Source organism: Pholis gunnellus, assembly GCF_910591455.1.
Source record: "Pholis gunnellus genome assembly, chromosome: 13".
In the NCBI taxonomy this organism is placed as follows: domain Eukaryota; kingdom Metazoa; phylum Chordata; class Actinopteri; order Perciformes; family Pholidae; genus Pholis; species Pholis gunnellus.
In genome coordinates, this window is record NC_136540.1 from 13763798 (window position 1) to 13787418 (window position 23621).

The 23621-nt window shown below is 42.8% G+C and overlaps 1 protein-coding gene across 2 annotated transcripts in view; it reads right to left on the reverse strand.

Annotated features, from left to right (window-relative positions):
* Nucleotides 1-253: 253 nt before the first annotated feature.
* The window catches only part of zbtb16a (zinc finger and BTB domain containing 16a), a 139733-nt gene continuing 116365 nt past the window's right edge, over nt 254-23621 (reverse strand). For both annotated transcript variants that reach the window (XM_079171672.1, XM_079171673.1), the window contains exons 5-7: nt 17550-17720; nt 8634-8804; nt 254-4343 (exon numbers count right to left, since the gene is read on the reverse strand). In XM_079171672.1, the coding sequence (XP_079027798.1) occupies nt 4114-4343; nt 8634-8804; nt 17550-17720 (572 nt within the window). In that variant the 3' untranslated portion in view covers nt 254-4113. The remainder of the gene's footprint in view (nt 4344-8633; nt 8805-17549; nt 17721-23621) is intronic.

Sequence of the window (23621 nt, forward strand, 5' to 3'; positions counted from 1 at the left end):
ATAATGTGACTGATCAGGTCTTGCATTGTGGTGGTTCCGACTGAGCCGTGACTGGGTATATTATAGTGGGTGGATATTATACGAGGGTGAAAAAGCCCCTCAGCTCACAGTGTTTGAGAATAAAATGGCAAGACACCACGGGACATGCCATCCCTTCTTCTTTTTCTTTTTCAAATACAAAAACAAAACAAAAAGACATGTTGACAGTCAAGTTTGATTGAAAAGTTGTAAATGACAAGTACTAATTGGTCGGTTTGGCAGCGCCTCCCTGCCGTCCCGTATTTTATAATCCTTTTTTTTTTTTTTTTTTTTACTTTTTCTTTTTTTTTTTTACTTCGTCACATACAGACACACTCGTAAAATTTGTGGCGGATAGATTTAGTCCTTCACCTACAATGCAATTGACATCCAGAAAGCAACACTTATTATTACAATATGTTCACACACGTTTTTTTGTCCAACAATATCAAAGAGGAGCAAGGCAAAAATGATTCACACCCAGAGAGAGAAAAAACAGGTAAAAAAAAAAAAGAAATACAAATATTTGTGCCCTGCTGTAACCCTCCACAAATGGAAAAAGGACCGACACTGAATACAAAAATATCACAATTTTTAATATCAAATTGCCTCTGTTGGCTCTTGTTCAGGAATATGCTCATTTCTCAAGAGAGCTTGTCAGCCGAGACAATCTCTATTTTTAACCTTCTGGTTTTTCTTTTTTGATTACCACTTGCAGTTCCAATTGTCCAACGCACTCTGCATCACTGCAAATATGACCTGTCCTGGGCGGTTCAGCGTTTTTTGATGAACCTTCTTTTTTTTTTTCACATTACAAAACTACACTTCTATTCACATATTTTCAAGTTTTAATTCTTGTTTTTAAACCCTCTTAACAGCAATAGTACTTCCTCTTATCTGCCACATCCCTCTTACTCATCACTTAAGGCTTCAAAATTGCTTTTTTTTTTCTCTGCTCTTCTGTGGTTGGAGGTGCAGGGGGGGGAGACTATAAGAGGAGAATAAACATCCATTTGAATTACTTTCCAAATCCTATCAACCTCTACTTTTGTTATCTCTTAAGCTTTTATATACATTTTGCTTAAAAACAGACAATCATAAATCAACTTTTGAAGAAAAAAAGAAGAAGAAGCATGAGATGAAGTAGCAATGATCAAATAATGCAAAACACAAACACAAAAAAATTAGCTTTTGCCAAAAAATGAAAACAACTTAGAGGTAGCTTTTATAACAAACGACCAAACCTTCCGTCTCTTTAACAAGCGGGGTTAATAATACCAAGTTTGGTAACAAGTAATGCACAAAGAAATACACATGAGAAAACAAAATGAAATCTCTTCACCGTGGCACTTAATTTTTCTGCGTACACATTGCTTCATCATATCGTGCAATGCATCTTTTCGACGTACACTCATGAACACAAAAGAAACAAAAAGGGAAAATTAAAATACACAAGCAACATGAGGTCACAAAACGAAGTAATTCAAGTACGATGTGTTGAGCTCAAACTCAAGGTCAATAGTAACAAACACAACAGCAACAACATCAACAACAACAACAACAGGAGACGAGAGACGAAGCGCAGGGACAAAACCACAGAGAAAGGGTTGATTTATTCTGTCGTCTTACTGGTCGCCCCCTAAGCTACTGGGCAGTGTCTCGTCCTATCAGTGATTTTCCCCTTTTTCCACTGGCTATTTGGATAGGTGATCACCCCGGTAACGCTGTGACATGCAGTGATGCTCATTAAAGCCTTAGGTTCAACCGTAATACCTGCGGCTGCGTCAGTAATTCAGGTCTAATGCTGCGTTTCAGAGACGTCGGAAATTCCCACCTTCTCCTCAACAAAAAAAGCCTTTCAGTTACGGGCTGTATACGCATAGCTTCTTTCAAGATGCAGTCATGTCAACATTGGGAATATATGCACCATTTAGACAAAATATCTGTGATGAAACTACAGGAAAGGACCTTCAGATAACGCAAGACTCGCCTTTAAGATCTGATGCTGATGCTCTACTCCCGTGGGGCATATTCTCAAAAATAAATCCACCCGCTTTGCCCAGTTCGTAATTCCGCCTTTTATCAGTATACATTAAAGTTTGAATTTGAAGATCACAAGACCTCACAGGCTTGATAATGTGATCTGTTCCAGCCCTTCTGTCAGATCATTTTGTCTTATCTTATCACAACACCTGACGGTGAACGATCACACACATTCATTTTTGAACGTGAAATAGCATTTACAGCTGCGAGCTAATGCATGCGGCAAGGGGAACCGCATCTGATGTTGGATGGAGAAAATTTGAACCAGCGGAAGGCATGGGGAGAAATAACCTCCAAGGTGGGAATTATAAGATTCTGACTTCCATTGAAAGGCGGCATTAACCTGCTATGTATTTTGACACCAGCCTAGTGCGAACCCGGCTCACAATCATTCACATTCATGTTTTGATACCATGTAACAGACTTCAACCTGCCACACCACCATTGTCAAACGTAAAGGTGTGCAGCTAAGGCATTCCCAGCCCTTCTTCAACATTCACAACAAGCAGTCGAAGTCACAGGACTCCCACGGAAAGCAGCCTTTTCCCATTTTGTTTTCCATCACTGTGGTGAATGGACAGATCTGTTGTGGTGTTACTAAATGTTACTGTTTATGTGTCAGTTTGTGTAGTTCATCATTAGTGCGAGATAATGATAGTCGTCTGGTTAAATGTACATGGATATAAGCAGTCCAGTTATCTATTGCTGAGTAGGTGGATATGCTGGGTTTAATGTGGCATACTGTAATAGCCAGTTATGATTTAATGGAAAAAATGTATAACTTGCAGACATCAAACAGAGACTGTTGTCGTAATTTGTTTTACCTGTGCAATCAAGCCATGATAAACTATAATGCGGAGCTAAAAAAAATATAGAAGATTGAAAAGTGAAGTTGGCTCTCTGGGGAGAACCGCGGGTGGCCAGTGGTGACTCGACCGTCTCCAGCCCTCATCTGAGCGAGATGCAGAACCAGGAAGACTGCTGAGAAAACCAGCACTAGCATCCACCCCCCCCCCTCCCCAAACCCCAACAGGTGCTTGGTTTGCAGTATTTTAGTGCTCCCATTCATCCAGTTCAACGGTTTCATATACTGCATACGCCGACCGGCTCCGCTGCAGATTCTCAGGGGCTATCTCACTGCCACCGCTGGGATCGGAGGGATCTCATGTATGAACAGGTTATACTGGCAGATTTCTGTGAAAACGGGGACGATCTGTGTCTACATGCTGTGTCTAAATCTCCCATTGGGGATGGAAAGGAATTCGGAGCATGTTCGCCCCAAAGCAGTTTATTCAAACTCTGCAGTTTTGTTTGGGGAGGTGAAATTGCTGGAAAATATTTCTCAGTCCTCCTCCAAGATAACTTTGTTGTGTTTCGTAACTACCATAGTATCAAGGTTTGTGCAGAAGGATTTTGGCTTCTGAAAGCCAGAAGTTTTCCAATACTTGGAAAGCAAACCTTGACATGATGAACTGGGGGCCTAAGTTGATGTTCATATCCGCATATTGTTCATGTGATCCAAACTAGTATGACTAAGCAGGGCGAAGGCAAACAAACCATATCAAAATAGCACAAAAAAAATAATAAAATCCCCAAAATGGAGTGATGGCAAGCATGTGCAGGTTCAGATAGCCCTTGAGAATCTACTTTCTCGCTCGCAGCAGCATTCAAAAAGTCACTTCCTTGCAGCTCGCTCGCTTTATGGCGCTGCCCGAAATGACCTGAAACAATAACACAGTTGCAGATGTAGTGAATGACCCGGTGAATCCGAACTATGGTGGAGAATCTCTCTCCGTGTCCAAGTCTTCCTCTTCTTAGCACTTTTGTCCCACTATCACCACCCTTTAACCCCGTCGGTCGGCGCCACCTTTGCATGAAAAGTAAAAAGAGAAAACAAACCCTCTTGCTTTCGGGTCTCTTGCCGTTGACATTCCTAAATCGTCAACACTCCACTACAGCCTCCTTATCCGCTCAATTACATTCCCCTTACCTCTCAACCCCGCCCCCACCCTCACACGTACCCTCCCTCTCTCTTCGTTGACTCTCCCGGCCTCAGACATAGCAGAGGTACAGGTAGGTCTTCTCAATGCGCCAGTCTGGGGGGACGTCTTCGGGCTTGTGGCCTTTCATGTGCTTCTGCATGGCTGACAGGCTGGCGCAGTAATCCAGGCAGATGGTGCATTGGTAGGGTGAGGCGCCGTTGTGGGTGCGCAGGTGCTTGATCATGGCCGAGTAGTCCCTGGATCGCTGGTGGCAAAGCTTGCACTCGAATGGCTTCTCACCTAAGGACGATAAGGGCGGGGTGAAAGACAACAATTATGTTAGCCAAAGTGCAATTCAGTGACAGTATTATGCCATTGTTGAGACGTTGTGATGTGCCTGTTCATCAGGAAACAAATGCATTTGATATCAAAATCAATTGAAAGTCAAGGAAAGGATGTATTAGTCTGTGAAGTGTTCTGGTAAACACAGCCCTGTTTGTCATTCACACCCCAAAACTTTTCACGTTATTTAATTAAATTCAATGTGAAAATTCACTCATATCTACCAATACTAATAAAGTCCTTGCTGTTCCTCAAATGGTGAACTGGAACAAGAGGCGTGGTATAAACTGCATCATTATGAAGGCCCCGTACCAGCAATGTAATATTACAGTTTGCATAAAAGCATATCTTCTATGCCTTGATAGCCAAATTGCTGTGGCCATTTGCAGTATAATTACAACTTTAGCTCTTGTTTTTGTGTTTTTTCCCCATCACTCCTGTCAGTTATGATAATGTGCTCAGTGAGGGGTGATTGCAGAAGGGTACACACATCGCTACAACAGAGTCTGAGGGGGCAAGAAACACGAGCAAACGATCAGACAAACCAACAGTTTAGCTGGATTATTCAAACCCCTTTCTTTGGAGGAAAGTGGGCGCCAAAATGCTGGCAACACCCCCTTATTGCACAGGACAACTGTGTGCACCGCAAGCATGGTACGCTTTAGTTTTCTCAGTGAAACCGGCTAACCTGTTTGTTGTCTGACTGTCAGACTTCTTTTTAGTAATTGTAGTAATTAACTCAGTGACTGATGCTTTTATTGCTGGTAGGAATGCTGGCCGAAGCTACATAAAGAACCACTGTGTAATAAAAACGGAAAATCCTTTAATGGCAAAATGTTGTCTACACGTATACTGACAGTTAAGACTGCAGCATATGAAACCTGTTGTGTGAAAAGTAAAAAAAAAACAAAAAACTCTATGTCAGGGCTTCAGGAGAGAAGGATGTCCCATTACTACAAATTTAGAGACCACAGATTTTCCCCTGCTGGCCCACAAGAAATTTGGATGTTGTTATGATAATTGGACTGTGCACATAGTAAGTGACAAGCCAAAACCCAAGAGTGGAATCCAAAACTGTCTCCTTAACAGCAGTGTGCAGCAGTAAAAGACCACACTAACTCTTTTAGGTCATTTCAACTGCCCCCAATAATTGGCACAACTCAAGAAGAGAAAGAAGAATAAAAGCATGAACAGTAGTGGCTTGTTCACCTCTGAGAGACAGTGTCAACACAGTGCCAGTCAGGTCCATTAAACTACCCTTCGAGCAGCTAACAAACGATCTTCTAATTACTCTTGTGATTGGGGCGATACAAATCCTTTGTGTTCAGTTGTTATCAATTCTGCCTTTATTAAAAAGACACCAATGTGCTGGGATTTTGGAACTGTGCAAGGCTTTTTTTCACATCATGCCGTGCAACAGAAGAGAATGAAAAAGAGATGTCCTGCTATTAAATATAATGTGCAACTATCAAATGTGGCAGCCGCTGCTTCTAAAACCATGCAGAGAATATCCTTAGCTCTTCTTTTGAAAAAAACATCAAAAGACAACACTCGGGAGTTATGACGTTGGAATGCAGACGACATCTATGCAAATACACAATTATATCATGTTCATGTAAACTTCCAAGTCCAAAGGTCTGAGCATTTCAACTGCTTCTCAAGGTCTGAGACTCACTTTAATCTAGAGTTCTTGTGTTTCTATGCCCTGTCTGACTTCGTTGTAACAATGTCAGCATGTTACCAGATCTCACTAATTGAGCCCCGCCCTCTGCTGCTAACCCGTCAAACTGTCAGAGCGACCATGGAGCCCACACTGTCACTAACTGCACTCTGGAAAATCTGGAGACGATTGCATGAGAGTCTGTGCAGAATGGGATAGTTGTCGGACGCCGGTCAGAGCCGGCCAACGCTACGCTATGAATCGCCAGTCTGTGTTGGAGGTTAGGACTTAGCGAAGGGTCAATTCATTTGGTGACTACAATGGTACCGTAACTGGTAGAAGTGAAGGTAAATACAGTGAAAAATGGAAAGGGGCACCCAGTAGAATGCATATCTTCACCAGGTGTGCCAATAAATGGCAATATCAAACAGGAAATAAAAGATGTATTGAGAAAGTCACCTCAACCACTAGAAGTCCTTGAGCAGCCATGAATGAGCCCCAAAATATTTTGCAGTATGGTGCAACTGTATGCGAGATAAGCCGTGGCCAGACACAGAAATGCACACCCACGCATGCACACTCACAAAAGACCAATCTCATTATTCCCTGGCAGAGATAATAATTACAACTGAATCATAATAAATTAGTTAAGTTTCAATTGTGACAATACCGAAACAGACTGGGATGTGAACTAACGATAAGATCTAAATGGGCAAAAATGACAGGAATGTGTGATGTTTAAATGTCTGCTATTTCTTTTATAACACACATTTAACCAATCTGGTACATTACACAAAATACAGCTCGATCCATGGAGAAATCCTGAAGGTGTCATAAATCAAAGTGTGGGGCCGCTCTCTTGCTGTGGGGGCTGCTTATATTCAAGAAGCACATTTCAATTCAGCAACAGCAGCCATCCTAAATGTGCTAATGATTTGAGTGATGGCAGGGAATAATCCACCAGTGCTCATGCCGGCAGACGCAAATTAGACATGTAAATGCTGACCTTTACCAATGGCATTTGAAATGAGCTGTCGGATGTGATCTAGCCCAGCGCTCGCTGTCACCCTTCAGCTGGAGCCTCGCACATGTGTGCTGGCAAAACGTGTGGCCTCATGCCTACGCTGCTCGTTCTGCCTGTCCTTTTGGAGCCCTGGTTAACCTTGACCTCCGCGGGGGGTTAGAGTTCCTGCGTCATTCAGCCAACAAGCACAAATACAGTGTTGCAATTCGTCACGTATTGCTCTGCAGCAGTGTGGACACCTGCATTATGTTGATAGATAACCGGACTGTAAACACGGTCGCCTCAAATAACTAGCTAATAATGAATTGCAAATGAGGCCCAGGTATTGATCCGCCATTGGCATTTGGGATGTGTGGAAAGAAGGGGGCGGTCGCGGTGGGGTGGGGGGGGTTTTAGGTTGCCAATGTCGATGATTCATCAAGCAGCTCCCTTTTGTGCGATGTGGCCTTTGACTGTGAGCTTGTCACTTGCTCTTGTTATCTGCTGTTGCTCTCCGGCTTAACGCAAAGCCCCCTCCCCCACACAAAAGGGGAATGGGTGGATGGGGGGAGCCAATTATTGGACAGGCTGCCTTGATAGTGTGGCTTAACAGCTGGCTTATTGAATGGGAGATGGGAGTGTGCTGCTGCTGCTGCTGCATGTGTGTGTGTGTGTTAGAGAAAAAGAGATGGTGAGGAAGCATAAAGCTTTGGCTGTGTGCCATCCTGGTGAGCACTCATGATATCCTCACTCAGTCTGCTACGTAGCGAGCACTCATTCTCCAGGGCGACCAGCTTATCACTGTGTCAACATCTTTATTGGGCTCTAAATATACTGGGATCAATACAAAGTCTTCGGAGACATTCATCTACTGTATCACAGCAACAAAGATATTCATCTGGTCCGGTCTGTGCCTTGCAACTTGGATTTCCAACAACAGGGTCCTAAAAGCTGCATCAATATATTTCAACACGGTCTTATTATGAGTGGCAATGGGATATAATGTTGCACTCATTTCAAATTGGGGAAAAAGTGGAAGAATGGGATGACGTCTCACTGACACAAAGTGTTTATGATACTGTATATATTTTAAACAAAATGTGTTTAAATGGTCCCAGAAATAGTTCAAGTTGTTAGTTGTTAGCTTAGCATAAAAACCGCAAGCAGGGGAAAACAGCTGCCAACTCCTCTAAAGCTGGCTAATCAACATTGAATCTTGCTTGTTTGATGAAGGATTGGTATTTTAGAGGGAGTTATATTGGGTAACGTTCTTGGCAAACAAAAGCCACAGCTTCCCAGTATTTTGTTTTTTTGTCACAGTGTGGTTGGCAGGTCTGATCCCATTGTGCCTGCACAGAGACCAAAACTTCTGCTCACAGACCATATCTGGCAACCTGTGCTAGAGCTTTAGATGCTGCAAGAGATACTCTTGGCAGAAGGATAAACCGTTGTAAATCAAGAAATAGTTCCAGCACATAAATCCCACAAACACTTCCCAATCCTTTGATCATCAACATAAATTAAATGCAGCGTCTTTCTGTTCAAACAGCCTCTTTGTCGGCTGGACCTATTTTGATCACAGTACCTGTGTGCACACGGTAGTGGGTTTCCAGCTGGTGCTTGAGGCTGAACTTCTTCCCACAGCCGTTACATTCATAGGGCTTCTCCCCGGTGTGGATGCGCTTGTGGCCCTTCAGCGTGCTCTCATCTCGGAAGCAGCTCCCGCAGAACTCGCACTCATATGGATGGTCCCCTGCTGAAATGTGGAGAGACAGAAGCAAAGCTGACATCATCTGCACACAAAATCGTCGTGAGAAAAACACTTCTTGAGCATTTGTGTAAATACAGACTGAAGGACGGGATTAACAGTATGAGGGCCAAAAACATTAAGCTTTGCTTACGTGCACAACTTAATTTGAATATTGTTAAAACCTTAACTGAAGTCAAGTTTTGCGGTGTTTATGGTTGGTTGGCTCTCACCAGATCTACTATGGTTGGATTCACACCGCCCAAAACGCATACGACTTTGACACCAAAAGGGAGAAACATTACTGAATGTAGTTTTCCTGATTGTTTTGGTTGGTTTATGCACAACGCCAGAACAATAGGTGTTTATGCTCTAATGGATGCCCACTTAACAGCCTTAATACGAGCAGACAATGTAACCCATCTGTTGTCTTCTCTACAAATCACCTGCACTGTTGTTTGCTTTGTGCAAAATAATCGTAGCCTGTCATGGCTGTTCTTGAGATGTGTTATTGACCAGCCCGTACTACTCTCACAACACATTAACGGATAACCTGACTGACGTATATATGTGACTATATAGATAATATACCTAATTATTCTATTTTAGATTATTTTCATCTCCTATTTGACTGAAACCCAATTTATGTTTGTCTTTTTTATATTGCGTCGTGTTTCTTTTCCATCTTTCCTTAATGCCTTTTTGTTTTATGGAAAGCACTTTGAATTCCCTTATTGCCGAAAGGTGCTATACAAATAAACTCGCCTAGCCTTTAATTCAAGAACTCACAAACACGTTGATTCCTTCACTCCCTCAAGGCAGATGGTTGTTTAATGAAGGCTGTCAAAAATGCAAGGATTTAAGTACATTTGGACGTGGCAGCCAATCACCCTCCTCTTTCTGTTTTGGTTTGAATATTGCAGCAGGCTAACGAGAGGAAGAAAAAGGGGCGTTGGGTTGCTTCATGTACTTAATTTAGATCACCATCTTGCTCTAAATGAAAAACATCACAGCTCACAAGACCCGGAGAACTCATTCATCTCTCTGATATGCCAGCTCTCTAAGCAACACTAAGTGCTGCAGATACAATGTTTAAAACATTCATATTTCGACCCCAGGCCAGCAGTGCACAGGAGATCAAATAGACAAAAATAGGAAGCACTGCATTTGGCATCAACGTGTGTAGTGTTGCAGATTGGAGCGCTAAACCTGTCAAAATGTTGTCACAACCTTGAACAATGTATGTGTATTGGTCACTTGTTGCAAAGTTTATTTTTACTTCTGAAACTTTACTGTTAGTATAGGGAGCTGGAGGACTTGGTGATACGCCAGGGAATAGACTAAAGAGATTCAGGTAGAAATTACTCTACTGTATCTTTACATAGAAAATAGTTGTTTACTGCTAAATTGATGTTCTGAATGTAAAATACAGCTCCTTTAATAGACATCTTCAATAATACACAAAACATTTAGGGCAACGTTTTGCTGAAGAACTGAAACTGAAAATAAAGTTGTCGACACATTAATCGGCCTTCCCATACCTTTAATTTCAATGTATTGCCTCATTGTCAGCATCCAATCTATTTCTATTCATGGCTCCTCAGTCTAATGCCTTCACACTGGGTAAATGTATTCTCAAGTTTTATTAACAGAGAAGCACATTTCCGTTCTGAGACATTAGACTTACTCCAGACACCACGCTGGCAGTAGATGTACAGTACGTGCGCCTTCAGAAATGAAAATGACAACAGGCTTTGCATTTTACTCCTCAGGCTGCCAGAGCACAGGTCCCCACGGGGAAGCCGTAATGGCTATTCAGATGTCAATAATCAGGGATATTATGATTAGCAGGAGGCCCTCCCCAGCTGTCCAAAGACTAATTGTATTCCTGTTTGATGAGGAACTGTTCCTTGCATCATTTGCCCCCCCCCCCCCCCCCCCCCCTTCCGGTTACACTCTCTGGCCAAGTAATGCTGTGGATGTTTAGTAATGTATTTCACACCACTGCTGCAGGTTTAAGTCACCATCAATGACCTATGCCTTTCATTATCTGCCTGTCCGAGCAGCAGCGTGCCAGGGAATAAATTGCATTTCTCGTTATGTGCTGCCGCCGCTACCCTGCTGTTGAGAGACAATTTCACTTCTATCTTGCATATTTTATTTCATGCCTGTATACAGCATGTATGGGTTCATTTGGTTTATTTAGGAGGAGAGACTGACAGAGGGATGAAAGAGGGATGATAGATGGACACCCCTTAAATGCTGATACCATTTTAGGTGTGCTATACTTTCATGGAAGAAACGTTTTCTGTGCCTTGTGATGTTGAACGCCTTCCCATTAAAGGGAGGCTTTGATGGGGATGGAGGTGTGTGTTTGTGTGAGTGTGTGTGTGTGTGTGGGGGGGGGGGGGGGGGTTTAAAACTGAGACAGGGATGGAGCAGGGGATGTGGGTGTATATGGCAGCGGCGGTGGGAGCTGGGTAAAAATCAATAAAAGTGACAGTCTTTATTTGTCTGCGTGAAGTTATCAGTGGCTCCCGCTGTAAGACATTGTGCTCTTTCTAGCGTTTCAACCACAGCAGAGATCACAATCCATCACGGAGCTCGGTGGGCTCGCACGACGCTGCAAGAATAATAATTGAGCTCAGATTCACCTGCCTTTAATTAGGGCCTCCGATCAGACCGGCGAGTGGGATGCTAATACTCAGAGGAGGCCTATGTTATTTACGCTTAATGTCCTGTTGCTGTGCCAGAGTCTGCTGTTAGCAAACTTTATCAAAAATCTGGAATTAGTAGGAAAGAGCTTACCGCTTTTCCAGGTTTCAATACAAGGTTGTTGTTTTTCTTAACTTAAAAGAATATACCAGTGTTTATGCAACATATGTACTCTTTAGATTAGTGCTGACATGTTTCTTACATTTCAGAAGGCTACTAAAATTCCTCAGCCTTTAAACAATAGGTTCAAAAAAGCCTCTATTTGTCTTACACGTCACTTCATTTAGTCTTTATTGCTCGGAATTCTCTTGAAAATCTAAATTCGGATAAACGTAGGAAGCCATTCGGAAATAACATGGAAATTCTATCCTCTTGAACTCACTCATCCCAGCTTCTGTAGTTATTAAGTCTTTCAACCTTATCTTTCTGATTTATAGTTTATGTATTTAGATTAAATATCTCTCAATCCAAGCCCACTGTTCATCCTCCAAAAAGAAAACCTAAATATTCCTCACTACCATTGACAAAACTATGCTAATTGTATGAGGCTGTTACCCATAACAACTGGATGCTGCATTTGCTGGTTTAGAATAACGGTGTTCAGTGCTTATAAAATGCAGAGTGGTTACTGTCAAGGCTCCAGCATCCTGCGGTATCATATCATGCACGTTATCTCCTGTAGCCACTCGGGGCCGCCAAAGTGCAAAGATGCACCGGTGAGCTCTGAATGAAGCAGACACAATTCTATAATCACATTGTGAGGAGGGCCAGACAGGACTTCATTTTGTCAGGATATTCTCACGGGGGCTGGAGAATAATGGGGACATGTCCTCTGTCTATCCAAAATCTGCCACTATTACTTCCTCCCTTCCATCTGTCCTCCTCTCATCCCTATTCGTCCTCCCCTCCTTGCCTTCCTTTCCCATCCTATCCCTCCTCTCACTCTCCGGTGTGACCACATGGCAGAGAGGCCGCAGATGAGGACTCAGCACAGTGAGGTGGAACCACAGCATGGTGAGTGGACCCGTGGGTGCCCCCGAGCACTAGCACCTGCGTCTCCTGACCCCTCCCCATGCACCTCCGCCTCTACATTTACACCCCCTCCTCCCCATCACCACCCAATAGGCCTGCCGAGGGTGCCTGTGCCCATGGGCACCCGGGGCGTGTTCATTATATACGGTAAGAGGCTGTAAATCAGTGGGCTCCATCACTGCCAGGACCAGAACTGTCGCTCTCTAAATTCAATTCAGTCCTCTCTCTCTCTCTCTCTCTCTCTCTCTCTCTCTCTCTCTCTGGCTATAGCACTATCAAATACAGCTGCGAACACAAAACACCCCGCCACGGCAGACAGCAAATTGGCTCAGAGTTAAAAAAAAAAAAAACACACACAGACACTTACACACAGACAGTGCACAACAACGGAATATTAATGAAGGCCTGGTCTGTAAAGAGAGAGCGCGTGTGTCTGTGTGCGGGGTGTTGGGAGAGGGGAATAGCACAGCTGCCATGGCTGCCACTGTTATAAGCCCACATTGTGTGTTTGGGCGGGAGTGATTGAACCTATACTGTAGTGCTCATACATGCAATAAAGATATACAAACACAATAAAGGGGCAACATGGAGCTGAGTGTGTGCAATATCCTGGCATGTGAAGAGAAAGGTGATGAAACTGCAGGTGGAAGGAGGAAAATGAGGAAAAAGGAAGACGCATTGAGGGAGAGCGGGAGAGATGGCATGATTAAGATGCTGAAATAAACACCATTAAATCCGGGGTTTTTTTCTTTCCTTTTCTCCCCCTTCCTCGTCCTAAATGGTGATCCAGTGTCGGAGCCCGCACCAGCAAGGCTGCTTTCAATAGATAAGCTAGCAGACAGGTAAAATGAAGCACACATAATGCATGTCCATAAAAGTGCTTTTTGCTTTTGTCGTTTGATACAGGAACGGTGATTCAACCAATAACCGCAAGCTAGAAAGCTTTCTATGGTAGATGAGCTGCCACACTCTCACCATTAAAATTAGGGAGAATACGGAATTGAGATCTTGGTATTTATGAGGAAGTGTCGGCAACGTTTACTCCTGTTTCCAGGAAAAATACCTGTGTGAACCTGTGACTTCTTGCACGTGTGCGTCTATACGTTTATGTGCTAAAGACTTAAAATACTCTGACCTTGAATTGCAATTATCACAGCACTATAACTCAATCCAGTTTTCTTCTAAGTCATTTTTTACATTTATTTTGAATGCAACAATGGCTGCCTTTAAAAAATATCATAATATCATAAAATAAGTGTTCATATTATTGTGTACTTTTTTATGCTTTGCCAACATTGTTTTTTCTTTTTTCATGCCAATAAAGCAACATTGAATGGAATTGAATTGAATTGAGAATGAAGCAAAACGAAAACTTTGCAGATGGTTCAACAGGTGGCTGAATCGGATCCGAATAAGATAACACTAGTTTTAACAATAGAACGTATAATACTGCCATGGCCCAGACCGCTGGAACGACTCGTCAAAATGGCCGCACATGAAGGATCTTCCTTCTCGGTCACTGCATGCTGTAATAACTTCCGGTCATGGGTTTTGCTTCTCAGGCTATAGTTAGGTACCTCTGAGTGGTGCAGCTTGTTGGAGCTGTACGCAGGTCGAGAGGAAGATTAGTGGACAATATTCAGGATGGAAAAAAAAAGCACTGCCAAATACTTTTAGGAAGAAAAGTCCTATATAATCTATGTTTTGATTTAGGGTTAACATTCTCCTAAAAGGACAACATAATGGCGCATCAATAGTAAAGGTGCAAATATATAATTTGAAACAAATAAAAATAAGTCAAATAAAGTTTAGATTTTATGAGATAGAATTGTTTGTTGTGGTAGTAGTTTGGAGTTTCTATTACAGAAAGTGAAATATTGTTTTGGCAGAAGAGTCCCTGATTTTATTATGTCCTCCACATGTCCACACCTACGCCCTTATTGATTATACTTTGTTTGTATTTTGGATGCATGTTGGAAACTTGAAAGCAAAAAAATAAATAAAAATAAGAAAAACCTGTGAGATGGATGTGGACAGGTGTCCACATTGGATGGACTTTGTTGGATGAGGGTAGTGCACGGGCGTCTCTGTATAAAGGTAGGCAATAGCATGAGGCAGGTTCTCTGAGGCAGATACCCCGTCTCGCTCTGTCTGTTTTTAAACACTATTTTCGCCTTGTTAAGCAGCAAAGTGAGAATGAGATTATTAACATCAAAGTGTAAATGTAGAGGAACACCATGCTTGTCTCTTTTTTTTTTCTTAGGGTAAATTAGGACCTATTTCTGGCTCCCATTATGGCTGTGTGAGTGGCTGACTTTATAATCCCCTGACAAAAGGCTCCGCATCATATTTAAACGATTGCTTTCGCGGCTGGCTCATTGTGATTTAACACACGGCCACAGTGGGATGCGGTTCAAAGTGGCACGAGGCTGCAAAGTCTCATCTGCAGCTCCAGAGACGAGCTGGGGTGACATTTGCGTCGCCCGGGTGGGCAGGTGGATCAGAGACGCTGCTTTTGTCCTCTCCAATGTCTGGCAGACAGAGCAGATGTGTGCATTGCTACTGTACAGACGGCTCAAGCAGCTCTGTCCACAGCCCCCCCCCCCCCTTCCCCCTTTCACCATCACACACTAATGGTGTATTCGCCTGACTTGTAAATAGGGCCGACTGCTCTCATCTCACTCCTTTCGTTTCAAATATTTATCCGTGAGCCGGTGAGCTAAATCGGCTCTGACAGTGAGACTGTTATTTAAGGTCGCAGACAGGCGGCTGGGTGAGAGAGAGAGAGAGAGAGAGGGAGAGAGGGTGAGCGAGAGAGAAGAAAAAAGCATCCATCCCTCGCCGCTGAAATGGGATTCATTTCCATGTGTTCATATTCTGTCATGGTTACGTTTTTTCATTTTTTTTTTCACTCTGAATAGCAGCATCCGTCAGGCTACCTCTGCTCCCTACGCAACAATGTATTAGTATCCTGGCCTCGCCTCAGTAGAGAGCCAGCACAGAGAATTACTGGAGTGGACTGGAAAAAAACAAAAACAACAACAAAAAAATGCTCTCTGTAAATAAGCTGCGTCTGACTGCTGCAGAATTCATTTTGGGTTGACCTGAATTATGCTGTTTATTCAGCTGAGCTAGAGGAGCAATGTAACTGGGTAGGGATAACATAATTCACTCCCATTTCCTAAAATAACATGGCTTTTAACTTGTAATATACTGTAAGCTATATTTGTCCATGATGTTATTTGTCGTGGGCAAGATTTTTGAAGGTGCATTCCTGCTATTACTACTGCTATTTTATAACACACCAGGGTGGGAGGTGGTGATACGGGATAATAAATCCTATGAAAATGTGTGCTTAACATCTGAATAAAAGAAAAAGCATATCCAAGATGTAAGGCTTTCTGTGTAGTGAGATATTTGCATGGGGAAGTTTCTAAGAAATATTATTAATTGATGTGAACTAACATGAAAATTCCATGTTCTCATATCGTGTTCATTTATCACACGTGAAATTAACGAGTTTTTTGCCGTGTTCCACATGTAATAAACGTGCTTTTAAGAGTGCCTTTCAACTGATCCTCTTCAACACATGACCTCATTGTCAGGCAATAAAGCAGGTCACACCGTAAGCTCTTTATCATGTCAGTTGATATTGTGTATGAGTGGAGCATATTCCCATATACCAAAACAAAGCTAAAATTAATCATTATACCAAAATCCTACTGCTGCACAGTGACCCTGGGGCAGATGGTAATCTAGCCTTGCTATTATGCAACATAATGATAATAACATGTCATAATATTGAGACCGTCTCTAACCAACGGTTGGTATTCATTATGTGGAGATCATCAACAATATTTACAGCTTAAAAAACACGTTTTAGTGTCGATTTTCCCCTGAAATGTTACCAAAAACCCAGGAGTGGCTCCTCTACTAAAGCTCCACTCAGACATTAATGTCCTAACTCTTTTCAAATTGTTTCAATGATTAAAAATGTCAGAAATAAAATCTTTGAAATGGCACTGATCCCCGTGACGTTACACTCAATTTTTCTGTTTTGATTTCAAATCCTTGACGTCAATATGAATCCTTACTGCGCGGTCTGCTCTGCTCTATTAGTAGAAGAAACGGAATATATTCAAGTGTGCTCTTTTAAGAATAAAGGGCAGACCAGACAGATAAATGGTGACGTAAGTTCACTGCAAATTCTTATTTGAGCAAGACCAACAGAGTCGAGTTATTCCCTGACCAGAGATGCTGCTGCAGCATTGCACTGGTGCACCTGAGGCGCCGATGTAAATTGGGCTGGACCAGGAGGGATGAATTATTAGTAGGTGTGGCAGGAGCTAGAAAGCATGGCAAATTAAAGGCACAGTCTGTAGGACACAGGGGCATTTAGTGTTGTGGTTGCAGATTGCAACCAACTGAGCACCCCCTCTGCTCACTCCTCCCTTTCCAAGACTGGAGCGAAGTAAGTCTGACGGCGGCTGGCGGTGCCATCGTTCTGCACTATGTGGCTGATGTTACCTCAGTTTTACAAGTGTGTCAGAGAACTACGGTGGCCTTCAGGTCACATAAAAAAGTGCAAGGCTCTCTTTAGTGAGAGGGCATAATCAAGTGTATTTATCTATTCTGTGCTACTGCAGAGAGATGGCGGTGCAACACGGCGGACTCTGTGAAGAGGACTCATCCCTATGTAGATACAAACGGCTCATTTGATTCTTATTTTTGGGTTAATACACTCCTGAAAACGAGCTCAGACTCCACGAGAAGTGCTGAATAAGAGCTACTATACCCTTGTGTGGTTTTGGGTTAGACCAACCAAGGGAACCCACATCCCTTCAGGTACGGGAAGGTCAAGGGATTCCCCAGAATGAGCTGGAGAAAGTGTTGAAAGTGAATAGACGGATACACACCGTGGAGCACACAAATGCTTCGCTTCATACCACCGGTGAACTTGAGGGCCCATCGCCGAAGTGAAGATGGTTAGTGAGTGCTTCCACTGACCTGTGTGTGAGCGTAGGTGACGCTTGAGTGCAGTGTGGCTGGGGAAAGTCCGGTTGCATTCACTGCAAATGTAGCTGCGAACTCCGGCGTGGACTTCCATGTGCTGCTGCAGCGCCGGCTGGGTCTGGAAACGCTTCCCGCAAAGCAGGCAGAAGATGGCCATGTCGGACCCTGCAGAGCAAAAGAAACAATATGTTGAGTTAGTGGTGAGTTTTATTACAGGTAAAAAAAACGAAACACTGTGGAGCTAGGCAGGGACACAGCACTTCACGGTAGATCCACAGCGACAACCAATGCCTGCTTCGCTCCAAAAAAAAGAAAAAAAAAAGGTTGCACATACACACAGTGATTAAGACGCAGGATAAGCAACAACTCAGATGTGATTTTTATGGGCTCAGACATGTAACATTTTACAAACTTAGCCTTCATAGGCTTACATGAAGCAAACTGTATTTATAGGATTAAAGGTGCAAACAGAACTCGAGTTTCAGAGCGGCTGTGTAGAAGATAAAGATCTCCTATGCAATACTTCAATCGAATCTTGACTCTAGCGAGCACTGTGCATTTTTCTCCAGCAGAGATAAAGAGCGCACAGTTGCAAGAGCGCAAACACAAAAAAAAAAAAAAAAAAAATCACAAACAGGAACAGACACACACACAATATGCACGCTCCCTTGAACACACTCCCTTCACACTTTTTCAATTACCAGACTGGGGAAAACTCTGGGGAAGGACTGAGTGTTTGGAGCTCAGTTTCTATTTCATCAGTCAATAACACATCTTTGGGGCAAAGCTGACACTAATTTAAAAATCTATGAAGAGCAGCCCGCCTCATGTTCATAACCACTGGAGGAGGAGGAGGGCCCACGACAGCCTCCGCGCCAGATCAATCACTGTCTCTGCTGCTCTACACGCTACAGAACAGGGATGGAGGGAAGATGCACCGCTGGAGGATGATGGCGATAGGAGGAAGGGTAGAGAAGAGCTGCAGGATTGCAGGTAAAGATAAGAGATTCAGTTTGCAGTAGAGGAGGCTGATGTACAAATCCAAGAGGGGAGAAAGAAAAACATCTAATTTTGGTGCATGTAGGGGAGAGAAATAAATATTGACAAACCTTCCCTTTCCGACTTAAGCTCGGTCTCTACTTTTCATTTTCTGTTGTACAGGAGAGAGTGTCTGCAGGAGTGTAGAGCTTTCATTAGATCCTTGTTGAACACTCATGACTGAAAGCCTGAGACACTAATCTGTCAGCTCTACAGGTGAGTAGGATTCAGCCTTTTCTCTAGGCTCACCATCAGGGCAGATTTCCCTATTTTACACAAGATATATTAAATTGTATTTAGCAGATTGACAGAAAATTTGCTGAGCACATTCAGGCTACCTCGAGCACAAACCGCTCTGGTGAACCACGGCGTTTCCTCCAGCTCCAATCTCAGGACAAACTTCATATATCACCCAAAATGTTAACAGTAAACATGTCAAACCTTTTTTGCCAAAGAAACGGATTATATTCAAGAGTGCTCTTTTGAGAATAAAGGGCAGACCACACATAAACGGTCCTTGTTAGATGTCTCAGGCTTTTCAGTCATGAGTGTTCAACAAGGATCTTTTTTGCCAAATGTTCATACTGCATGTGTCTTCAAAACGCACACTCATTTTATATTTATGTTTTATTTTCAACGATTTTGAAGACGCAGCTTCAGTAGGTGGTGCGGTTTGTATTTCAGTTGTTGTAAATGCCAGTGTTTATGCTAACAAGTTCTTCCCCTACTTTTTTCAAATTAAACTGGGAACAAACTCCACCGTGATTACAATAGCAAATGTAAAACCGTTCAGTGACTGGATGTATATTCAACTGTGTAAATGCAAACTATAGTCCATACGTGTGACTAGTGCTAAGCTAGTTTTCTCCTGTGTTGTTTTTTCCTCGCCAGTCTCTTTTCTCCTCCTCTCTGCTTTTATCAATGAAGAGACAATTGACTGGGGTCGATTGCTGCTGGAATCCCTCTAGGACTCCAGGTACTTAAGTGGCTTTGATTGACAGGCATGCCCCTTGTTCACTTCTATTCTCTCTCTACCTCACTCCCTCTCTCTTGGTGTATCGTGTGTCTTAGGTTTGGCTCTGTCAGTGGACTACCATAGGCAGACGACTACTTCCTCTGGGCCACTTCGACAAATAATTCACGGCCACAATAAAGACGTGAAGTAACACGCCATTATTGTTGTTGTTTGGAGAGGTCGAGAAAGAAAATGGCCCCCCCGAGTGGTCTGAATGCAAAATAAGTGAAAATGATAGTGAGGGAGGCGGGGAGGGGGGATGGAGAGAGACTTTGGTCAAAGATGGGGAATTAGATTGGAAAAAAGGTTTTGGAATGTAAAAGGTTATCAGACCTTTAACCTAAGGTCTAGGCTAAGGCGTGGACATGGTGGAAATATGAAACCTAGATGCTCACACACACACACACACACACACACCTACACAAACAAACACACACGCACACCTACACAAAACACACACACACACTTTACTTTGAAGTCAGGGCAGTTACAGTGACGAGTCACATTAGGTTGAATGCCATATGACGTGTCAGAAATGATGTGTCAACTTTTAAAGGAGTTTGTTATCAAAGCAACACGAGACACCTAAGAGAGTCAATGTGACACACAGACAAAAGTGCACCAAAAAGAACAAAGGTGATAAGTAGAAACGGGAATTGATCCACATTTAAACATGCTACTTTATACCCTAGAACCTAATACATGTACTCAAAAATGACAACATCTACGATACAGCCACTACTTGTTGAGCTTTGAAGAGCTGCTTTTTATGGCAGTGCTGCCATTAAGAAATAACATGCATTTAATAGCAAACCATAAAGGTATATTTCCTGATGTAAGGAGGACAGGAGACTGTGAAGGTGGACAATAACTACACGGCTTAAGAGCTCTTCCATCGGTATGCCTCGATCTTGCTTTTTATTAATAGCAGGAAAGAAATCCTCCATAGCTTATCCAGCAGATAAAAGCATCATTGAATTGGAGGGGACATAATGCTGTATCTCCATCTCAATCACTCAAGAAGATCTGGACGCTGTCTGTCTTCCAGTAGATGTTGAGTAGCCAACTCTCAATTGCAAACATGGACCACAACAAGGACCTAAGTAAGAAAACCCCTGCCTTAAAACATGTCGCTTGGGTAATGAAGCTCCAGACTTGTGAGGGAACGGATCTGTATTCATGCTTTTCAACAATGTGGGAAAGCTATACTTGTTGCTTGCCATCATTTCCCCTTCTTGCAAACTGCAAACCACAATTTAAGTGCAGTGAGAACCCTGATTAGTATTAGACCAAATGAAGTGGTACACACTATACAGTCAGTGCAGGGAATAGTGTGTGTGTGTGTGTGTGTGTTACACGATAGTGAGTAAAGGTGTTGTCGGCCGCTGATAGATGAAGAGAGCAGTGGAGAGATAAAAAAGGAAGGAGAAGTGGGAGAAAAGTAGTTGACCCGGGAGGTCCATTACAGTGTAAAATTGAGTCAGCCCAAAGTGACACCTGAAAGGAGGAGCTGGAGGAGCCGGCAGAGTGGTGGGGGGGGTTCTTAGTCTCAGTCCTGTTTGGCTGTTTTGGAATAATTTACCTGCTCTAACCAGCCTCTCTCTCCTTCTCCCGCCATCTATTTATAAAGACTCGGGCAGCTTGTGGCTGTTTGTGTGTGCGGCCGCGGCAGTGCCGGCAGTATCTTAATGGGCCTGGAGTGGCAGGGCTGCTGTTATTTAAGTGGAGGATGGACAGAGCCCGGTAATGGAGAGGAATACTCCCCGATGGGAGGTGACATTGGCCGGATGGGCACAGAGCAGAGAAATGGGGTAGAGGCTGGCCACGGAGGTAGGCACTTTTACTGATTCTGATGTGCAGCAGGGTAAACAAGCAACCAGCCACCTCCAAAGAAAAGTCTGAGAAAGTCTTAAAAGATCTCAGTTAATGGCCTAAAGCTATATTGCATCATTTTTATTTTTTTTAAATAACCACAAGTGATACCAAACCATCCAGGATTAAAATAGAGGTTTAAAACTTTAAAGAGTGTCAAATTTTTAATTTCCACTAACATGGCCAAGAGCTGAATCATATGGAAGTAGCTTAAGATTTAAGGTACTTCAATTCTTTACAAGAACTAAGAGGTCATTTTACTCCTTTTACTGTGAGTCTTGATAATGATTTTGAAAATCATTGCTTCATTAAAAGTATATTCAAGAGACTTGCGAGAAGTTGAGCTGTAAAACCAAAACATCCCTCAGACACCTAAAGGTGATGCAACTCATGCCTATGTATTTTTCTTATTTTGAAAACCTTAGTTGAACTTCTGAAAGGCTCCTTGTTGAAAACAATATTCCTCACTTTCAATGTCTGTAGACAAACACCCAGAATTTAACAAATACTTTATCCACGTAGCTTTCAAGAGCTGAACAGGCGCCTGTCATGTTCGACTCAAAGACATGTTTCAGGATGAGCGTCACAGTCCTTACAATGCTTCAAATCCATCCTTAAGGCTTGTGTTTCGCCAACTGCAGTCGAGACAGTTAAATGCGGCCTGACTGTGGCCTGCAATGCAGCGTGCTGAACGGAGGACCTGCCAGAGTTAATGAGGCAGTGAGCAGCGGGACCTCAGCACAAGGTGTTCAATCACAGGCCATTACCACAGCCCCCAACCTCTGTTACTGCTTGCTCTTGTCAATAGCAATCTATAATAGGCTATAGTTTATCTATAGAGAGGGTGACTAAATGTAGGCTCCTGTACCCTAAAACGCCCGCATTCGTTGTAGGTGTCTAGGTTCGATCTCAAAGTGAGGCTTAATAACAGAAACGTGATCTCAAAGTCACCACAACATGATTTATGATGGCTTCATGTGTTGCTGCCTTCAAGTGATGCTGATCTTTAAACGTAAAACCTACCCATTTAACCAGGCCTTTCAAACATTTTGAATTTACTTATTTTATTGTATTTAAGTTGTAACCTGTAATTGCTATTTTAATAATCACTTATTTTATTGTATTTAAGTTCATTATATTCTATTTTATATCGTCTTGCAGGTATTGGTCGTTAAATTGCTTCATCGTTTTTGTCTTTTCTGTTGTTTTCACAGTCCACACTTATTCTGTCATATTTTCGGGTAGTCGGTCATCTGTCACCACTTTTTGCACTAACCTGGGTGCTACCGGAAAAAACTTGGATTGACTGGTATGAGCTTATGAGAGTTCCATCTCTCATAAACACTATGAGCGCGAGAATCATTTGCCAAAAAAAAATCGATTCAGACTTCAAGGTCCACTTAAAAGCTTTCAACAGGTGTTTGAAAGCTCTTTTTTGTGATGTAGGATTATTTTTGTCAAAATAAATAGTTCATGTTGACCTCTCTCGTAGCAAAATGTTTCCTGGAACGGATACTTCTTATTTATGTAAAGTGAAAATACCTCAAAAGGAATTAGACCAATTTGTTCCCTATCTTTCCTTGGACTATTCTTGCTTTACACCAGCAAACACAGGCTTCAACAACCAGTCACAACAACATCCATCCAACCAGGAGCTCTGCTAGCTGCCACCATCACCACAAACACCAGTCACAACAGCCCTGCCTGTGTTGGCAGAGGAGGGTGTGGGAAAAGAAAGCAGAGGTGACGCTCCTGCTGCTCTTTAGCTCCGTCTAGACAACAAGTGTTGTTGCTACTCTCATCTGCAATCAGGCTTCATCGCACATCAGTTCATCGGCGTTCTGAAAAGGTCACAGAGCACCTTTTTTTTTATTTTTTTTTTTACCTCCGGCTCCATGGGGTGTTACCGGAGAAATGGATCTTGTCTTGAGCGAACAAATAAATGCCTGATATAATTTACTCTCGTATGGATCTGAAAAGGTCCCCGGTGAAATGTTAAGGTGCGTCCCTGACCAACTGTTGTCTGGCATATCGCTGGCTAGCAGGACCCCCTGCAGGCAACTGTTGCTGCCTGTACCAATGCGAGGAAAGCCAACAGTCCAGTCATCATACAGTTCTAACTCAAACCCCCACAACCACCA